This window comes from Malus sylvestris, chromosome 6 (assembly GCF_916048215.2).
Source record: "Malus sylvestris chromosome 6, drMalSylv7.2, whole genome shotgun sequence".
Lineage (NCBI taxonomy): Eukaryota > Viridiplantae > Streptophyta > Magnoliopsida > Rosales > Rosaceae > Malus > Malus sylvestris.
Genome location: NC_062265.1, coordinates 30642264 through 30661299, shown reverse-complemented (window position 1 = coordinate 30661299; position 19036 = coordinate 30642264). Strand labels below are relative to the sequence as shown.

The following is a 19036-nucleotide window of genomic DNA, read 5'->3' as shown; positions in this document are numbered from 1 at the left end:
GTATAACGTTAACTTTGATTTGGAAGATCTGTATTTAGATTTGTGGGGTTGCGGTGGAAAGGTGTAGTCTTTTGACTTGGTGGAAGTTTCTCAGTTTCAGATTTACATATATCTGTTACAATCCAGTGTGCTGAATCCAACGGTCAAAACCTTAGCCAATATGGGACCCGGTGGATTCAGACCCATGGACCCCATCCATGCCTAGTGACATATAGACAATAAACATTGTGATTACTTGTTTTGTAGCTGAAAATTCAAAGCAACATGGTTCATGGCAAATATTTTGTGCTATATTTTATTTTCCATCAAATTTTCTTACAAAATCTTGAGAATCCACCGATGAGCTGCTTTCTCAATATTTTCAAACTCCTTGTTATATATGTTTTATAAGGGACAAGCAAGTGACTTCTTCTCGAGAGTCGATCGTTTTGAGAGTGACAAGTGATATGAATCAAACCTATGATATGCCGTGTGGAATACAGACATGGAATTCGTTCCAACTACTGAGACACTCCGTAATGATTTCTTGTTATATATGTTAATATATCATCGTATGTAAGAATGTTTAAGATGAATAGATAATCAGAAGAAAAAAACAACGTTTGAGATGAATAGTGCAAGTATATCACATTGATGGTTAGGCCATAATCTCAAAGGGATAAATGACTCAAAACGCTTTTAGAGAAAATGATTTTGGTTTCAAAAGCACTTGGAGTGCTTTATGCAAGAAACACTTCAAATGTTTTTTTATGATTCACGTGCATTTTACTAATGATTGGTTTCAAAAATATTTTCACTAATACTTGAAAACTTTGTAGCCAACCACCTGATGTCATCAATAATGGCAAGAAGGTTCCAAGAGACAACACATCGACATTGGATAGCATGAATTGCAAGCCAAGATCATGGTTAGGTGATCCAATAATATCCGTCAAGTAATGGCTCAAGAAACACTTCAAGTGCTTTTATAGGATTCACGTGCATTTTACTAATGATTAATTCCAAAAATATTTTTCACTAATGCTTGAAAACTTTGTAGCCAACCACCTGATGTCATCAATAATGGCAAGAAGGTTCCAAGGGACAACACATCAACCTTCGATAGCATGAATTGCAAGCTAAGATCATGGTTAGGTGATCCAATAATATCCATCAAGTAATGGCTCATTTGAGATTTTTTTTAAAAAATTAAATGACTCAAAACGTTTTTAGAGAAAATGATTTTGGTTTCAAGAAGCACTTCAAGTGTTTTTCCAAGATTATGTTCCAAAAATATTTTCGCTAAAAACCCTTTCAACCATTTGAAAACACTTTCCAAACAAACCCTAAGTATTGCTAACCTAAATCTGTCAAACAAGTGTGAGTTATCTCCTCAATATCTTGAATGGATATGACAATGCTCTTAAATCAATCAATTGCCCTACCATCCCCAACCAAAAGATATAAGATGCCATACAATTCAACTTTTTTTCATTCCAACACATTTTTCCAACTCTCACATGTGAGAAAAAAAATTGGTACGGTAGTCTAATCATGCAATATATCAAGTACTTTTGAAAAGAATGAAACCCGTGGTTTGAAAATTGGAAAATTTTGAAATAGGTCCAATTTTATAGACATACTTTTGAAATAAGTTCAATTTTTAGTGATTTTTAACTTTTGAAATATGTCAAAATTTTAGTTATTTTGGACTCATATCAAAAGACCTCTTGAAAATTTTACCTATATAGAGCTCCATGAGATCTCTCTCTCTCTCTCTCTCTCTCTCTCAATCTCTCTCTCTCTCTATATATATATGCAATTCTCAAATTTGACGGATATTATTGGATCATCTAACCATGATCTTGGCTTGCAATTCATGCTATCCAAGGTTGATGTGTTGTGCCTTGGAACCTTCTTGCCATTATTGATGACATCAGGTGGTTAGCTACAAAATTTTCGAGCATCAAATAGAATCATATTTTTTCAGAAAGTGAATTTTGTTGCTGATGCATTTGCTCACCAATGCCTTATTGTTTCAGGCACTCATAGAGTCATAGTTGAGAATTTTATATTCCAAAATTTGCGCGAAATGCTTCTCTTTAATTGTATTGAGAACAGTTGTAAGCTCTCTTTAATGATGTTCTTTTCCTATAAATAAAAATCTAACCATGATCTCTACATTATATGGCCATTTAATTTAAAAAAAAAAAAAAAAAAAAGCATCAAAGAAGATATGCCTTTGCAGTTCTGGGTAAATTTGCCAATAAATAAGAAAAGTGATCATCTCCAGATTCCCTTCATCTAATCATACTCATTAAATAATCCGGACCCTTGAAATCTGATCCAAAGGTTAAAAACACGGGTCTGCTCTAAAAGTTATAATAACTTTAATTGTTGAATCAAATTTCAAATTCTTGAATTTTTTATCAGTAGAATTATGTGGAGGAGATCCAGAGAAGATTCCTTTCCAATAAATAAGATAGTCATCCATTAAAATATTGGATTAACACCTGAGTTTCTCGAGGAGGATCCTATTGATTGTTCTTTATTTTTTTTTCTAAATCTCTGTTTTTTTTTTACTTTTTAATTCATGAAAGTTTGAACTTTTACCACTAATGTTGCACTCTGATTTTTTTCTTCCCTTTCCACCTAGTCCGGGATTCGCATTTATAAAATTTGATTTAACGGTTGTAATTATTATTACTTTAAAGATGCTTCTTATTTGTAACTATTGAATCAAATTTTAATAATCCGGATCCCGAACTAGGTGGATTAGGTGAAAAGGGATCCTCCCCAGGTCCCTTTCCTCTTGGTAGTGCTTAAAAATACTTGGTCAGAAAAGAAGGGATATTTTACTTGTACTCAAACAGCTCCCAAGTTCATTGGTGCTTGCAATGGATATACATAAAGGAAAGGGGCCTATTAACTAATAGAGTAAATTGGTGTATTGTTTTCTTCGATTACGTTAGTAGACTAAATAGTTAGTTATTATATAGAAGGAATCAAATCTATACTAAATTGTATAAATATTGATTTTCGCCGCTGAATATTAATCTATGATTTAATTGTAGTGTCAATCTCTAAATTATTAATTATAATAATTTGAATTTGACAAAATGTTGAACATTAGTCACCAGGACGGTGACCAACCTTGTGAGATGGCATGAATAACCAATGCTCTATTACGTCGAATTCAGATTTTTAATCCAATAGATTTTTAATTAAGCGACTAAAGCTACAATTCAATCATAGTTCAAGGCCAAACACACCATTAAAATGTAACCATACAAAAATTATCACTACGAAATAAATCCAGCAATTGAACTGAATATTGTAAGTAAATTCAAAGGTAGCAAAATTGTAAACTTTATCACTTTTATTAGATAGGCAAATATTTATCTAATATAAACCGATTAATTAATTTATATTGTATTAATCCATCAACCACTCAGATCACACTATCAATGAGTCACAAAGGGAAAAACCCAAATCCCTTCAGAAGATACATATTCTCAAGAAAAGTAAAGGACAAGAAAGAAACGTTGTTCATCATCATAATTTCAGTCTGCTAATCTGAGACACACAGCCAGACCCTCTGATCTCCCACTCAAAAGCCTCCAACTTTTTTATTTTTTTATTTTATTTTTTACAGTTTTGACCAAAATCTCAAGAAACTTGGAGTCAAATATTAAATTACATTTTGGATCGACCCACCTTTATAAATTAAATTAGATTTTCTTTTGGGTATTTTGATGGGAAATTGAAGGATTCGATGACGTTCGTTCCAAATCGCAGAGTCCCACACCGGCGGCATCAAATATGGGAAGAAATCTATGCTGAAGGGTCACTTATCCCAAATATGTATAGATATATTTATATATTTGGTAGGGACACGGTATCTTTTAGGTGATCGATGTGGGGCCCACTTTTTCTGGTAGAGGAAATTTATAGAGAAAAATTGATTATATCTGTCTGTCCATGATTCTCTGAGCAACCTCCATCTGCGTGAACAGTCAAATCTTAAATTAATAATAGAAAATTTTAACGAAAAGTTTATAGTACTTTTTACTTTAACGAAAAATTAAATTTTTGTATTAAAAGTCAATTCTGGTACTAATCACTTTACCTTTTAATTGTCTTTATCCTTAAAACTCAAAATTTTCAAATGTTTTTAATAGTTTTTATAATAATACTCTACCGGTCTACCTCAAACAAATAGTAATAATAATAATAATAATAATAATAATACTCTATTTTATGTTTTATAAAATAAAATAAGTAAATAATAATATATGGCATGAATAATCTGATTTAATAGTGATTTGGCAGGCACTTTGGTGGGATTTGGAATTTGAGCAGTTCCTTTAAATAATAATAAAACGTCTGCTATCCACATACTTCTTTTACTTCTCACACATTTTTTGTTAATTTTTATCTGTTGATCTTCTTTAATTCATCCGATCTAACGGTCGAAAACCAAAAAGATGTGGAAGAAATAAAAAATGGTATGTGAATATCACATTTTTAATAATAATAACTAATGATAAATTACGATTATTTATCCTTTTTAAGAATTGAAATAATTGAGAGAGATATTTTAACTTCCTACATACCACAAATCTGATTTCCGGGGCTCAAAGGCTTTGGAATTTGAGCAGTTGATGGACCTTGATTCTTGCAGGCTTGCAGCTGGTCGATTTTTGGATTCACAGTCACAGCTGTTGGAACAGAGTCATCATCTGCAATCCCTCTTACTGTTTATATTTGTGCTTTTCAAAAACGATGCAGCACATATCTAGAAAGATACCAACACTGTTGTCGTATTTAAACAAAAGGACTTGGATTGTCTGCCCTCCTAGTTGTGGTGCATTTCCATGCCCTCTTATTTTGTGCGGTCACGGTTAAACCACATCAATATTTTATATTTTTATTATTTTTTGTCTTATTATTTTATTAAAAAATTAATATAAAATATTGACGTGGTTTAACCGTGATCGCACAAAATAGGAGGGCATGGAAGAGCACCATCACTAAGAGGGCAGACAATCCAAGTCCTAAACAAAACCTAAAAACTATCGGGTGGGGATTTTGGACAGGGATTCTCTTCCTCTGTTTTTTTCTTCACATTTTCTTTCTTTCTGTTTGAACGCTCATGATTTTATTCTCTTAGATAAAAAAAGAAGAAAATAAAGAAAGTGTGAGATAAGAGGAGGGAAAAAAAGAGGGAAGAGAATCCCCATCCGAAATTTTTTCAAGATCTAAGGTATCGTTTGGTACGTGGGACGATGCGTTCTGTCCCATATTTGATGCGCCTAAAACGGATGGAACATGCTGTTCCACGGGACGAATTTTTGGTGAATTTTCATTCCGCCTTTCTCCCCTGGAACGACTCGTTCCACATCCGTGGAACACAAAATTATAACATCTTCGTCTCCTTCTTCTTCCTCCTTGTTTCCATCCGAGGGCATCTTTGCTCCCTTTCCGTTATGTCCCGTCCTGTCCCATTCCGTCTGCATACCAAACGATACCTTGATGCCGAGTAATTAAAAAAAAAAGATCATAAGAAGTTATATAGAGTGGATTAAGAAAGCTTTTTATGAGCATTACAAAAACACGAAAGAGAGATTAACAAATCCCTCTCACATGTCTTTTTGATACTCACTATATTTTATATTTTGTGGCCCGTTCCTTGCAACGCCCTCATCCAAACATAGCCTAAAAGAATTAACCCACCTAAACCACAATGCACAGTAAATAAGGTACTCACAACAACGAGACGCTCAAGTAATAGGAAGTGACACTGAAAAATATAGTGTATTAGCATGTGTTTCGGATACACAAAAAAAAGCTCTCCAAGCAATATTGCTACGATAGACGAGTAAAACAAGACACATCAACATTACACGTAATTGGTGAGGAGTCCAAAAGCCAAACTTTGCTTTAGCTAGGGAGAATTTTTTTTAATGTGCTGGAACACAGTTTGGTATACTAAGTGTAATAATATAATAGTTGAAAAGTTAAAAAATAAAATTCCAACCAATTACGTTATACCACTTAATGTATAAGACAGTATTCCTGGCACATTAAAAAATCTCTCAAATGGGTTCGAGAAGTCAGCCTAGCGACATTGTTTAGTCGCAACAAATAAAAGAAAGGCTAGAAAGCCCAAACTGTTAGAAAAACTAGGCCCGTTAATACATCAAGCACAAAAAGAACACAAGCGCCCTAAACCGGTGCGCAAACCAGCGTTAAGCGACGTCGTTTGGTTGGAAAAAAAAAAGAAAAGAAACCAGCGCCCCCGAACCGTCGCACCAGCAAGCGTTGCAAAAATGGAGGAGGAAAAAGCGGCGGCGTACTACGACGAGCTGACTCGGCGCGGCGAAGGAGCCGCCCGATTCAAACAAGGCCTCGGCTTTTCCTCCGCAAACTCGGATTCCGAAAATACCCCTGTGCGCGGCTCAGCGCTGGCGTACTCCACCTCGTCCTCCTTCCTCAGTAAGTTCGTTAAGGCGTCCAGCCCGAAGAAAGAGTCGGAGCTCCGAAATCAGGCCCAAATCGAGTCCATACAGAACAAGCTCAAGAGGAAGAGGCCCGACGCGGCGGAGGAAAGAGAAGAGAAACAACCGGCTAGGTTTTCGCAGAGAGATAATAAGCATTCGAGGAAGCGGAGCAGGAGCAGGAGCAGAGAGAGGCATTCGAGGCGGAGAAGTAGGAGCAGAGAGAGACATAGAGAAAGAGATAGGGTTAGAGAGAGAAGGAAGAGGAGTAGGTCCGGGAGCGATTCCGATGGAGGTAGACGACGGAGAGGGAGGAGCCGGAGCCGGAGTCGGAGTCGATCGCCTCGGGATCGGAGAAAGGAGCGGCGGAGGAGTCGGAGCTCGTCGCCGAGGGAGAGGGTTTCGGAGAGGACCAAAGGTAAATCGGGGAAGGAGAGGAAAGGCGGCGGTGCTGATTATTCCAAGCTGATTGAAGGCTATGATAAGATGGTATGATTAGTTTGGTAATTGAAATTTGTCAGGAATCAAGCTCAAGTCTAATGGAACAGTGATTTCTTAATAAGTTTACTAATTTACTTGTGAAATTCTTGATAAGATTGCTAATTACGCGTTATTTTGGATTTCGATTCTCAAGTACGATTAACAAGCTGTTCTTTTGATATGATCAGTCCGCGGCCGAGAGAGTGAAGGCGAAGATGAAGCTTCAACTTGCCGAAACTTGTGAGCTATCCGATGTTATAGTGCATTATAATCCTGTGTTCTTGTTAATTAATCTCTAAGATATGGGTTTGCTTAGAGCTGTGCATTATAACATTGTATGTTCGTAAATGCAGCTGAGAAGGATGCAGCGAAAGGGATGGGCTCGGGTTGGGAAAGGTTCGAGTTCAACAAAGATGCACCACTTGATGATGAAGAAGTTGAAGGTTAAACATCTATAACCACCACTGTATTTTATAATGTGAAGATTGAATTTTTCGCTTTGCATTACTTCTGTTTTCTCAATCAGTTGGATAATCGTCTTTATGTTCATATTTTGGTGAGAAAACCTGGATATGTTTGCAGCTGTAAATGCCTCTACATCTTCTTACTCGGCCATACTTGTAACAAGAGATTATCGTTTCAGGCTAAAACTCCGATTGCTCTATAGCCTTACGAAGTAATTTAGTTTTTTATATATGGCATAGTAATTATTATCCAAGATCAGAAATATAGAGCATTGGATCAATCAGTCATCATAGGTTAGATTCAGAAAGAAAGTCGTGATTATGTTGCTCATCGTTGACATGAGAATTAATAAACCTGCCACACTGATTTATGTAGCTTTGAAGTTGTAAATCAGCATATATCTTGGCCGTCTGATTGGAGCAAAGTGAGCTGATTGCGCATGTTTACCTTTTTGTGTAGCTGCTGATGATGATGCAGCACTAGTTAAGCACATTGGCCAAAGCTTCCGGTTTTCTGCAGTTGAGGTATGTCCATCTGCGATCTTCCCGCTATTTACGCATTTGAGTTCCAGTTCTGGCTTGTTAAAGATGACGAAAGTTCCGTGGTTTCTGACGTTACTCATTCGACTGTCACCGTGTAGACAAAAAGGGAGGAGCAGCTCAGATCTGCTCATGATGAGGCTATGTTTGGTGCATCAGATGATCGACCGACCATTGTGATGGATAGTGAAATTGAGGCAGAGAACGACACAAAGGATAGCAAAGAAAGTGAGCCTACAACTACAGTCCTCTTGAGTGATACGGTAAGTTGAAGATTGCTTGTTGCTAAGCGACATGTTGCCGTGGGTTATTTTTCGGACTGAACATTATATCTGAAATGATGCTGCCATTTCTGTAGGTACTTGCAAAGAAGCAAGGTTCATGGCGTGATCGTATACGTGACAAAAGGAATTAACATGATCCGAAGCCGTAGACAAGTTGAGGTCTGGAATGGTGACCGAAGGGGAAGACATGGATATCGACATGGAACTTTCTAATACTACCACTTGGGTTTTGATATGAAGGTACATGATGGAGTTGACAATGAAGAAGCTTCTGCATTGAAGTTAGAGGCCGTAGAACTTCCATTGTCGGATCATTTATCCCGAGTCCTCCCTCTGTTCGAAAACAGCATTTCTGGAGTGTGTCCCCGAGTCCACGTTCCTTGATGAAAAGAGCTCGAGTATGTTGCGCTGTATTTTGGCCGAGGAAAACAGTGGCATTGTAGTCGTATTAGTAGGCCACTAGTTGTACTTGTATTGTACGTGTGTTCGCGTATGATGTATTAACATGTTCTAATACAAGATTTGACTGCGAGTTTTAGAGATGTGTATGTTGAAGAGCTGAGTTCTCGTCCGACATTAGCCGCTAAACGAGATCAAAATCTTAATCACGATTATCCACGTAATAATCGTGGTTGTGCTACAAAAGGTACACGTTATCAACTATCCTAGTTTGGTATCAAAAGAAAAATCGAACTGTACAAGTGGTAATATGGACTTATTCAAGTCAAGTAAACCTGATTAGTTTCGCCTTGTGAAGGAGAAAAACTTAGAATTCAACTATACAAGTGATAATATGGACTTATTCAAGCCAAGTAAACTTGATTTGTTTTGCCTTGTGAACGAGAAAAACTTGGAACCAACTATACAAGTGGTTATATGGACTTATTCAAGCCAAGTAAACCTGACTAGTTCCACCTTGTGAACGAGAAAAACTTGGAATCCAACTATACAAGTGATAATATGGACTTATTCAATCCAAGTAAACTTGATTAGCCACGCCTTGTGAATGAGAAAAACTTGATGCAACTGTGCAATGATGTGAACAACCTTAATGCAGATTCTTTAATTTCTTTTTTATGTTCCATTAATTACGGGTGGTGTTATCCAACCCCCTCCTTTGTACCTCTCATACACCCTTGTTAATTTTTGTCTACTGATCTTCTTAAATTCATTCGATTTGGCAGCTGAAAATGGAGAAGGTGTGTGAAAGAAGTATGGGAGCGTGGATAGTAACCTTTAATTAAAAACTAATAGCATCAGAAAACAATAAGTCGTTGTAGTATAGTGGTAAGTATTCCCGCCTGTCACGCGGGTGACCCGGGTTCGATCCCCGGCAACGGCGCCTACTTTTTTTCTTTTTGCCATACACCTTTTTAAGTCAAACCTCGGGAAGCTCAACCGAATTACGTGTCGCGATCTTATTTGCTGAACGGGAGAGTGCAAGTGGGGCACCCCAGTCCCGAGACAGCCAATCAAAACCGAGCCCTTCCAATTAGAAATTATATAAAGGAGGGATAAAAGTGGCGGCTCAGGTCGTCTCTCTTCGCTCCTTCCTTCGTCCCTGTTTTCGCATTCCCAAGCCCTCATCGCATCTCTCTCTCCGGCAATCTCTGTACGGTGCGTTTCGATCAATGGCTGCGAATCGCTGGCTGAGGCCCGAGGTAAGCGCAGATCTACCTCCGATACTTGATCTTTTCCTTTCGTTTTTGTGCCAGATCGGCTTTGATTTTGTTGGTTGGGCATTTAATCCGGCGTCGTATTGTATGTATGTGTGTGTATGTAGGTTTATCCACTGTTCGCTGCCACAGGGGTCGCCGTAGGGATCTGCGGGTTGAGTCTGTTCCGCCATATCACCATCAACCCTGAAGTCAGGTATCTCTCTCTCCTCGCTTTCTCTCTCTAAATCTGGACTGCAAAGCGTATTGCTTTAGAATTAGATTGTTGCTAATCTACGTGTTCTATTTGTAATCCGTTTTATTTTTGTTCTATGCCAATAACTTGTCAAATTAGATTAATATTTTCAATGCGAAAAAACCTTAATTTTATCACCAAATATTTGGGTTTAATTATGGATATTGGGAATTGGTCCCGTTTACATATTTGGGCTCGTTTGATGCTTAGGATTGGAGTGAATTGGATTATTTATTATATTCAAGGTGTGTTTGGACGAAGAAAAAAGGAAATTTATTAAGGTAGAAGATGGATTACTAGTGAATGAAACTTATTCCTATCAATTCTCGCAAAAATGGTAGGATTGGAAAGGATATGTTTCCTTCATTTCTAATCTTTTATAATCCCCTCTAAACGAAGAATTATTTGCCTCTACCTTTTAACACATTTTTAATTTTATGAGATATCCAATGCAATTCTTCACACCAAACAAGCCCTAAAAAGTGATTATATAACATGATCAATTTGGAGTTAAGCTCTTGAAATCTTTCAAGCGTATGGTGGCATAAGACTTGGCGCAAAACCGAGCGTAGTAACGTTCTAGGATATAGCTGTCCCCACTTAGCGGGATAAGGCTTTGTTGTTGTTGTTTGTTGTAGCGTATAGTGATACCATCTCTTTTTTTCTTTCTAAATCAGAGTGACCAAGGAGAACAGAGCTGCTGGAGTATTGGACAATCACGCCGAGGGAGAAAAGTACAAGGAGCATTTCCTGAGGAAATTCGTCCGCAACAAGGCACCGGAAATTATGCCAGGCATCAACGCTTTCTTCACCGACCCGAGCAAGAACTGAACTGATTTGAGTACCGGTTAAGAGAAGAAAATGCCAGAGATTGAGACTCTAATTGCTTTTAGTCATTTGAAATAATCTGAGTGAATGACATTGTGCACTTGAATTTGGTTTTCTTTGATGCCTTTCCAGCATCGTATAAGCTGGATGTTGCCTTCTGTATACCAATTGGTTGGATGATTTATATTGTTTTGTCATTGGCAGAGAGAAAATTACTGCATATGTTGATCTTGCCTTCGCACATCAAAGCCTGCTTCGTGCCTGGTTCGATAATACGCAGATAGGCAACCAAGTGCGGAAAAATAAAGAACGAACGGAAGATTAAAGAAACACTCAAGAAAACTACAGCAATGCATTAAAATTGAATTCTTTTTCTACAGAAATCAAACTAATTAACATTGATAATACAAAAACACGCTCTCAAATGTGACCGATCCACTTCAAGCTTCACGCAAGATGTTGTGCCGAATCTGATAGAGAAGGCATCTGCCTTGTACATCATGACTAAATTACGGAGGAAAGTGCTCAACGTCCATTGAAGGACCACCGGCTTGTTCTATTCTCATTCCTCGAAGTAAGCTTTTGGCTGTTTCCTTTTCCTGCAGTGAAGCACAACGAATTAAGAGTTACTTTCTGTAGATTCGAAATGTTTGCACATAATTCATTAGATTTCAATGTCACATTTCCGTAAGCATATATAGAGAAAGAGAAGTTGCAACTCACTGGGCCAGTATAATCTAGAAGACGGGTACAATAGATCTCTGATTCTTCAAATCGTTTCTGCTGCCTATAGTATTGAGCAAGATATAGAAGGGTTTCTACCATATTTGGTCCTTCCCTGTCTTCGGCTTCCATCCTCTCCAAATCCTTCTTGTAGTAATAAGCCGCCTCATCAGAACGTCCAAGTTCAGAATTTAGCTTTGCTAACTGGTGCAGGGCAATCGCTTCCCTGTCATTACAATTAACTGCCCTTTTGTAACACTTCATCGATTCCTCAGTCATGTGGAGCTGTTCAGTTTCATAACACTTGGCCATGGCAATCCACAACCGAGAATCATTTGGCTGCAAGAATACTGATTTCTTGAAGTAATAAAGAGCATACAAGGGCATACTCATCATCTCATAAGCTTGTCCCAATCCATACCAAGCTCGATAATCACATGGATTTATATCTACAGCATGGCGATATGCCTCAATAGCAGCTGGGGTGTTTTTCATCTCAACATATTCATGACCCATAAGGGTCCAAGCAGACAAATAATTTCTGTTTAATTTGAGTGCCCTCCTAAAGTACACAACCGCCTTCTCATGCTGCCCTTTTAAGCTGTAGTAATTTCCGATAATACAACAAGATTCAGGCCTGTATTTATCAGTGATAAATACTCTATGGGCAAGATAACTTAGTGCAGAGTAGCACTCCTTTGCATATAACACATTGGAATACATGTCCATGTCTTCCACTCGGTAAGGGTCATTCCTGAGAAGTTCTTCAAAAATTGCTTCAACTTGTTCAAATTCCCGGAGATTGTATTGTGCCTTTGCAATTTGAGCCTGAATGTAATTACTGAAAACAAAAGTGCCCTTAAGATATTCATACTTTTTTAAGGATTCACTGTGCTTCCTCAGTTCTTGATAAGCACTTGCGAGAAAAAAGTCCTTCATCCAATGGTTATTGAGCTTAAGGCTGTTCAAGACGTCAACTGTAGTGCATAACGACTGCAGCTCCGACCAGGCACTCCAGTTCCAAGGGTAGCTATTGACAGACTCTACAAGAACTGTAAGAGCAAGACTCTTGCTGCCTTTGTCTTTGAGCACAAGACCATACAAGTAGAGTCCAAAAGGATCAATAGTCCCATTCTTGCGAAGGGTTGATAACTCCCTCTCGAGAGAAACCAGTTCACCATTCACAACATCGCTCTTTCCTAGTGGCCCCTCAAGTTCTATCATTTCTTCCTCTTTCCGCTTTTCTCCAGCCTTCAGCAAGCAATAAAAACAAAGAAAAATATACAATCATAAAATCTCAATGAACTAAGTAGGTTCATAAAAATCAAAGATTTCTGAACAAAAGAGAAGCTTCTACTACCGCCATATGTAGCATTAAACTGACATAGATTTCTTAAAGCACCGATCAACCAAAATGTAAAATCTCAATAGATTCCACTCATAGTTGTCTTTCACCCGTTTTCTTGTATGTTTAATCCTATTTGCCACATTGGATTCCTACATCTCATTATATTTCAACTAGTTCATTCATACTACATACCTGTTGACTAATTTGGCTTAAAACTGAATGTTTCTGGTACTCGAGTCTCGAGCCCGTTCCATAGAAAAACTTGTTTTCTTGCATTTAAGTCTCAAGCTTGTTTTTTTGCAGAAAACCCCGTGTGGCTTTCAAGTGGCACATCAGTCTTGTTTATGGGATGTTCTCAGCCTAATTTTTTCTTTGGCTTTATGGATACACTTCTCCGAGAGTGTTCTTTGGTTATTGTGGATGCTGCACAGCTTATTTGACGTGCAGAAACAGGAACAAAATTTCTCGTTTCTCATTTGATTTTGTGCGCGAGTGGGTGAGCTTGGGTGTAATTGGGTCATAGGATTCTCCAGTGATAAACACTCGTGAGTGCTCTCTTGGAAGACTCCGTCCTCCAAACTGGACGTAGGGTTGTTAACCCTAGACCAGTATCATTTATTGGTGCTCTTGGTTAGATTAGCTATACACTATGCATCCTCAACAATTTCAAATTTGTGAAGATTCAAATTTATGGGCGAAACACACCGAAAAATCAAAAGACTAAAACTTTGATTTGCAGAGACTGAAAGAAGAGAGAAAGTTACAAACCAGATATAGAGCATAGGAGCGTAAGAAGACCGACTTCTTTCCGTTCTGATCACGAAGCACATGGGCAGCTCTTCTGTACTCCCTGCAGTCAAAATACGACTTAGCAAGGAGGTAGAAATCGCCGTCCACAATGTCGTCTTCCTCCATCACCGGAGTGGACACATACGACACGCCGGAAGCCGGCGTCGAAGTGATGTCGTTGGTGCGGAATCTGCGCCGGATGCTGGAGCTCCCGCGCTGGAATCTCGTGTTCGCAGGCGTGAACTTTACCGGGTCCTGCTCGATGATGCCGACGAGCTGCTCCGCCGCCCTGCAAAATTATTGAAACGACGACGCATCAGTTGGATGTAAAGAATTGAAATTTGAATTGGGGATTCAGGGTTTTAGGGTTTGGGAGGTACCATTTGGAAGCAACGTAGAGGCAGCGATCGCTCAGCTGCCGAATCGCAGTCCGAAGCTCGATTCTGTAGTTCTCTTTCGAACTCATCGAATCGATTGACTCGGTCACTCACTGGCTCGGCCAATTCTGCAGCTGTTTGCCGGGGAATATAACGACCGCCGTGAGTGACGGTTGCTATTGGCTGCCGAGCCACCCCGCGCTCTCCGTTTTCAGATTTTTCGAAAACAGGAATCGAAACGTTTTGGGTTCTGGGAGGGCTTTTTAGTATTTTAACTTGGATGGGCTGAGCTGGTATTTTTTATTCTTGATTTTACATTACAACGAGTCTACGATGAACCACATCAACCCATAACATATTCTTTATGAAATTATGATAGATAGACCACATCGATTTGCGGCGGACATATTCAGGGACTAAATGGATCGTTTTTCAATTTCAAAGCCCCATGAGACTCACATATTTAAAGACTATATTGATCGTTTTTCAATTTTGGAAACCATCTTAATGGAGTGGGTCAATTTCAAAGATTATTTGTGATGAAAACCCCAAATTTATTAACTAAGTTACTACTTTCATTGGATAGTTCATTTTGTTCTAGTAGCATGGCAAATTTAACTTTGTTACTCCATTGTTACCTTCCTCGTAAATGCGCAATAAGCATTTATGGTTAGGCTGAATCTTAATAGAGTGGGTTAATTTCAGAGGTCATCTTAATAGGGTGGGTTAATTTCAAAGATTCTTTGTGATGAAAACCCTAAATTTATTAACTAAGTTACTACTTTAATCATATATAGTTAATTTTGTTCTAGTAGCATAGCAAATTTGAATTTGTTACTCCATTGCTACCTCCGTTGGAAATGCTCAGTAAGCATTTATGGTGTCTTTTAAGGTGGGGAATTATTGCAAATATGTAGGTTGGTAAGAGTTTGGCAGGTCGCATATTTGGATTGAATGACTCTCATATACGAAAGCAACTTGCATAGAATGAGTACATCACGTGGCGTTTTGATCGTTTTTCAAATGCCCATGAGGCTCACATATTCAGAGACTATATTGATCGTTTTTCAATTTCGGAAATCATCTTAATGGATAGTGTCAATTTCAAAGATTATTTGTGATGAAAACCCCAAATTTATTAATTAAGTTACTACTTTCATTGGATAGTTCATTTTGTTCTAGTAGCATGGCAAATTTAAATTTGTCATTGTTACCTTCCTCGTAAATGCGCAATAAGCATTTATGGTTGGGTTGAATCTTAATAGAGTGGGTTAATTTCAGAGACCATCTTAATAAGGTGGGTCACTTTCAAAGATGATTTGTGATGAAAATCCTAAATTTATTAACTAAGTTACTACTTTCATCGGATATAGTTAATTTTGTTCTAGTAGCATAGAAAATTTGAAATTGTTACTTCATTGCTACCTCTGTCGGAAATGCGCAGTAAGCATCTACGATGTCTTTTAAGGTGGGGAATTATTGCAAATATGTAGGTTGGTAAGAGTTTGGCAGGTCACATATTTGGATTGAATGACTCTCACATACGAGAGCAACTTGCATAGAACGAGTACATCTCATGGCATTCTTATCGAATAACACAACATAATAATATGAAGAGAAACCTATACATATGACATAGTAGCGATGAACTCGTTCATGCAAGTTGTAACGCTTAATCAACCAATATAAAAATCTAAAGCTCATCCATATGGAAAACACCAAACAAACATTGAAGTTCAAATAAGATTAAGTTCTTACCAAATAAAACGAAAATCCCAACAAGAAAAAACAGAAACGAAATGTAGCATAGTTCTTGACCAACAAAGAAAAGAAAAACGAAATGTAAAATACTTGAAGGTCTTGAATCGAACTTTTAATCTCGAGGAAGAGATATAACACCTTTGTAGAATTCTTCCTGCAGAATCATCTCTTCCTTGTTCTCTTCCAGATGCTTTGTGATCCTCTGCTTCAAACTACGATTTTCATCTTGCAGCTTTTCGATCTTACCACGAAGTATGGCATTAGTTTCCTCAGCATCTTTCCTGAGCCTCATTTCTTTCGGGAGCTTGTCCTTCAGCCGAATAACCTCTTCGCTGTCCAGACTCATCTGCCTTGTCGGCTGCAAGACCATCTCCTGGTAAGATTTTATATCGAATTTCACCCTCCCTTTATCATCGCAGTGGTGGTTGAAAGAATCCAAGTCTCGCTTGGTTGGCAAGAAACCATAGAGCTGTCGGATAAGACCTGGACGAAACAAGACAGGATTGCGCTCCCACGCATCCCTACCAAATCCTTGGCCTGCAAAATGCCTGTGCAGCCGCTCCGCCTCAAAATGCCCCATCGCTGAGGCCTCAAAAATCAACATGCTCATCCCACAATGTCCCTGCGGACCATATGAGTGTCGAGCCTTACTAGCATGATAATCATCAAACAAATCAAGAAGCTCCTCGGTCCCCATTCCAATCCACTTGTCAAATTCATCCTGTTCGAGTTTTGTGTTCATGATAAGCACCATCGGAGGCCAGATAACTTTGCGATTCTTTTCCTCATCTTTCAGAGCTGCCCATCTGCCGAATACTTGGCCCACAGGTGTGACAGATGCTCCCTTCAGCTGCAACTCCGCATCTATAAGTTTTGCAAGCTCTCGATGGAGCTTCACCCGCTTTGCCCCTTTAGTTTCTGCATGCCTTTTGAGGGGCTGCAGGCCATCGTACCAATCAATTGCTCCGGGACCCTTTTTGCACGCAGGGCAGTGCCATCGCCTGGCAGGATCAGCAACCTCATCCACACTTAAACGATCAAACTCATCGAAGAATTGTTTGAACCAGTTACTCTTCTTTCGAGTTTCATGACTCTTTTCACTAGAGTCAGAGTCAAACTCATCACTGAAAAGATCCTCATCCGAGTCATCAAGATCACTCAGAGGATCAGAGTTGTCCTCGTCACCATAATCTTCGGCAACAGCAACAGGAGGAGCCACATTCTTGTCTTTCTTGCCAGCTCTGGATTGCCAGTTCCATCCTTGGTCCAGCGGAGGGGGAATCAAATTTTTCGGGGCCACAGAGTTATCTCCGAAACCACCAGTGCTGTTATACTGATTCCTTGCATTTCTTCCTCCAGCAGGTTTTTGAGGACGAGCAGCTTGTGAACCAGGCATGCCTGTGATTGGAACACCTTGTGGTGGTGGTCCCCAAGCCTTGTAACTAGAATTTTGAGGACCAAATCTGCCACCACCTCTGTTCTTCGTTTTCTTGCCAATTACCTCCCATTCTCCATTGTCCTGTGCCGAGTCCAGGCTAATGTTTGCTACACCCTGACTCAACTGCTTTCCTTTTGGATTTCCACCGCCTCTTCTTGAACTCATCTTGGACAGCAATCCTCTTCCTCGACAATGCCGGAAACCTAACCTTCAGTAGAGGCACCTGATGTTAGTGCAAATACCTCCAACACAATCAAAGCAAATAATCTAAATAGCCTAGTGGTAGAAAAGTAACTTTAGTCCTTACAAACTCAGTCAGTTGAGACTTGAGAGTTCATATCGAAACTTCATCGGCATCCAACTGTGTTATGTTTTAAAAGCCTTTCATTTCACCCTCAATTCTCTCAATTTCAATGACCAAACACGTATGCAGGCCTGCACATAAGCACCCTTAAACCCCGGGAAAATCTCGGATGTAACCGGGGTACATCCCTCAGGCAGAGGCTAAACCAGAAATTTAACGAAGAGAGGCACCTTATAAAATTCAAAGCTCCGTTTTTTGGATGCCAATGCTAATCCGTATTAACAAAATATATGCACCTTAATAAGGTTATACTCGAGAGAAAGTTTGCAACTATTTTCACAAGATTAATATCATCATTTCTCTAAGAAAACAAAGGTGGGAGGGGCATGCGCCACCACGGGGCCTGTGCTCCCTCCCCGTCCTTGTCTCTATGTCACGTGATGAGAGATAAAACAGGGGTATACATGCCGAGTTACGCATACAATTTCTCGGAAAAACGCACATCATAAATCACAAATTTACACACAGCTAGAGAGAAAAGCTGTAAACTTTTGTGGGAAATCGGAATGCAAACCCATGGAAACTCACATTCTTCATGAACTTCTGTAAAAATTCAGTTCACAAATCCAAAAGACAAAAATTCTGTAAACCCATCAAAATCCAATTAATAAAATTAATGAAAACAAAAAAATCCAAGTGAGGAAGTCTCTTCCTAACTCTGTAATTTCTAATCCTACGAACAGAATTTTTTTTTATTACATAATGCCACGAACTCATACAACAAAATTCATACAAAATTAATAAATAATAAACAAGAAATGTACCTGAAGCCAAATGAGACGATGAAGACGACGTTGGAGGAGCTCAGCAGGCGTGGTTTTTGTTGCGAGACGGACTCCCAACAGTCCACCCACCACCTCCTGGGACGAGAGTGATGGGAAGAGTCTGTTGTGTTTATATAATAATTTGGAAAATTATTTCACTAGGGTGCTCACACTTTTGCGTGACTGTCTCTCTCCTCACCTGACACACTCTTGGTTCTATTAAGTATTTCTCGAAACCTCGAAAAAAACGTGTCTCGACTAATTTTTTTAATATACTATGCCACGTCAAATAACCATGTAACATTGACCAATGACACGAAGGCACGTCGTATTAATTGCCAACATGGAACAATGTCATGATGCCACGTTGTCTTTGATTGGCATAACTGACAGATAATTTCTATCATGACCTCGAGAAATTAGCCCACTTCGTGTGATGCGAATCCAGTGTGTAACGTAAGATTGACCACGTAACTAGGACCAATT

At 38.8% G+C, this 19036-nt stretch overlaps 4 protein-coding genes and 1 non-coding gene across 6 annotated transcripts; 3 read left to right on the top strand and 2 right to left on the bottom strand.

Moving 5' to 3' along the window:
- The first annotated feature begins 6218 nt into the window (after positions 1–6218).
- LOC126626268 (uncharacterized) lies at positions 6219–8789 on the top strand. Its single transcript, XM_050295530.1, has 6 exons — positions 6219–6968; positions 7148–7199; positions 7313–7402; positions 7884–7948; positions 8065–8226; positions 8322–8789. The coding sequence occupies exons 1-6, from the start codon at positions 6312–6314 to the stop codon at positions 8376–8378; spliced, it is 1083 nt and encodes a 360-aa protein (XP_050151487.1). The 5' UTR covers positions 6219–6311; the 3' UTR covers positions 8379–8789.
- Positions 8790–9517: 728 nt separating this feature from the next.
- Positions 9518–9589, top strand: TRNAD-GUC (transfer RNA aspartic acid (anticodon GUC)). The gene has a single exon. It is a non-coding gene; the product is annotated as a tRNA-Asp (tRNA).
- A 152-nt stretch (positions 9590–9741) lies between these two features.
- LOC126626267 (uncharacterized) lies at positions 9742–11206 on the top strand. The gene is made up of 3 exons (XM_050295528.1): positions 9742–9908; positions 10031–10119; positions 10836–11206. The coding sequence occupies exons 1-3, from the start codon at positions 9879–9881 to the stop codon at positions 10987–10989; spliced, it is 273 nt and encodes a 90-aa protein (XP_050151485.1). The 5' UTR covers positions 9742–9878; the 3' UTR covers positions 10990–11206.
- A 101-nt stretch (positions 11207–11307) lies between these two features.
- LOC126626266 (anaphase-promoting complex subunit 8-like) lies at positions 11308–14480 on the bottom strand. Its single transcript, XM_050295527.1, has 4 exons — positions 14227–14480; positions 13826–14135; positions 11710–12960; positions 11308–11585 (listed from the first exon to the last, which is right to left on the bottom strand). Exons 1-4 carry the CDS (start codon positions 14310–14312, stop codon positions 11496–11498), a joined length of 1737 nt encoding a protein of 578 aa, XP_050151484.1. The 5' UTR covers positions 14313–14480; the 3' UTR covers positions 11308–11495.
- A 1468-nt stretch (positions 14481–15948) lies between these two features.
- Positions 15949–18711, bottom strand: LOC126626265 (protein SUPPRESSOR OF GENE SILENCING 3-like). 2 transcript variants are annotated; one of them, XM_050295526.1, is made up of 2 exons: positions 18551–18711; positions 15949–17625 (listed from the first exon to the last, which is right to left on the bottom strand). In XM_050295526.1, exon 2 carries the CDS (start codon positions 17585–17587, stop codon positions 16097–16099), a length of 1491 nt encoding a protein of 496 aa, XP_050151483.1. In that variant the 5' UTR covers positions 17588–17625; positions 18551–18711; the 3' UTR covers positions 15949–16096. The 2 variants fall into 2 exon arrangements, with proteins under 2 accessions (XP_050151483.1, XP_050151482.1); XM_050295525.1 differs by having other exon boundaries at positions 15949–17630; positions 18551–18710.
- Between the last annotated feature and the right edge of the window lie 325 nt (positions 18712–19036).

What these genes read in the sequence shown, in the direction of transcription:
- LOC126626265 (XM_050295526.1), bottom strand. Translation starts at nt 17,587, where the DNA reads ATGAGTTCAAGAAGAGGCGGTGGAAATCCAAAAGGAAAGCAGTTGAGT.
- LOC126626266 (XM_050295527.1), bottom strand. Translation starts at nt 14,312, where the DNA reads ATGAGTTCGAAAGAGAACTACAGAATCGAGCTTCGGACTGCGATTCGG. An exon ending in CTCTACGTTGCTTCCAAATG is followed by an intron (nt 14,136 to 14,226) that starts GTACCTCCCAAA and finishes ATAATTTTGCAG; the next exon opens with GGCGGCGGAGCAGCTCGTCG. An exon ending in GCTCCTATGCTCTATATCTG is followed by an intron (nt 12,961 to 13,825) that starts GTTTGTAACTTT and finishes TGCTTGCTGAAG; the next exon opens with GCTGGAGAAAAGCGGAAAGA.
- LOC126626267 (XM_050295528.1), top strand. Translation starts at nt 9,879, where the DNA reads ATGGCTGCGAATCGCTGGCTGAGGCCCGAG. An exon ending in ATCGCTGGCTGAGGCCCGAG is followed by an intron (nt 9,909 to 10,030) that starts GTAAGCGCAGAT and finishes GTGTGTATGTAG; the next exon opens with GTTTATCCACTGTTCGCTGC. An exon ending in ACCATCAACCCTGAAGTCAG is followed by an intron (nt 10,120 to 10,835) that starts GTATCTCTCTCT and finishes TTTCTAAATCAG; the next exon opens with AGTGACCAAGGAGAACAGAG.
- LOC126626268 (XM_050295530.1), top strand. Translation starts at nt 6,312, where the DNA reads ATGGAGGAGGAAAAAGCGGCGGCGTACTACGACGAGCTGACTCGGCGC. An exon ending in TTGAAGGCTATGATAAGATG is followed by an intron (nt 6,969 to 7,147) that starts GTATGATTAGTT and finishes TGATATGATCAG; the next exon opens with TCCGCGGCCGAGAGAGTGAA. An exon ending in GCTTCAACTTGCCGAAACTT is followed by an intron (nt 7,200 to 7,312) that starts GTGAGCTATCCG and finishes TCGTAAATGCAG; the next exon opens with CTGAGAAGGATGCAGCGAAA.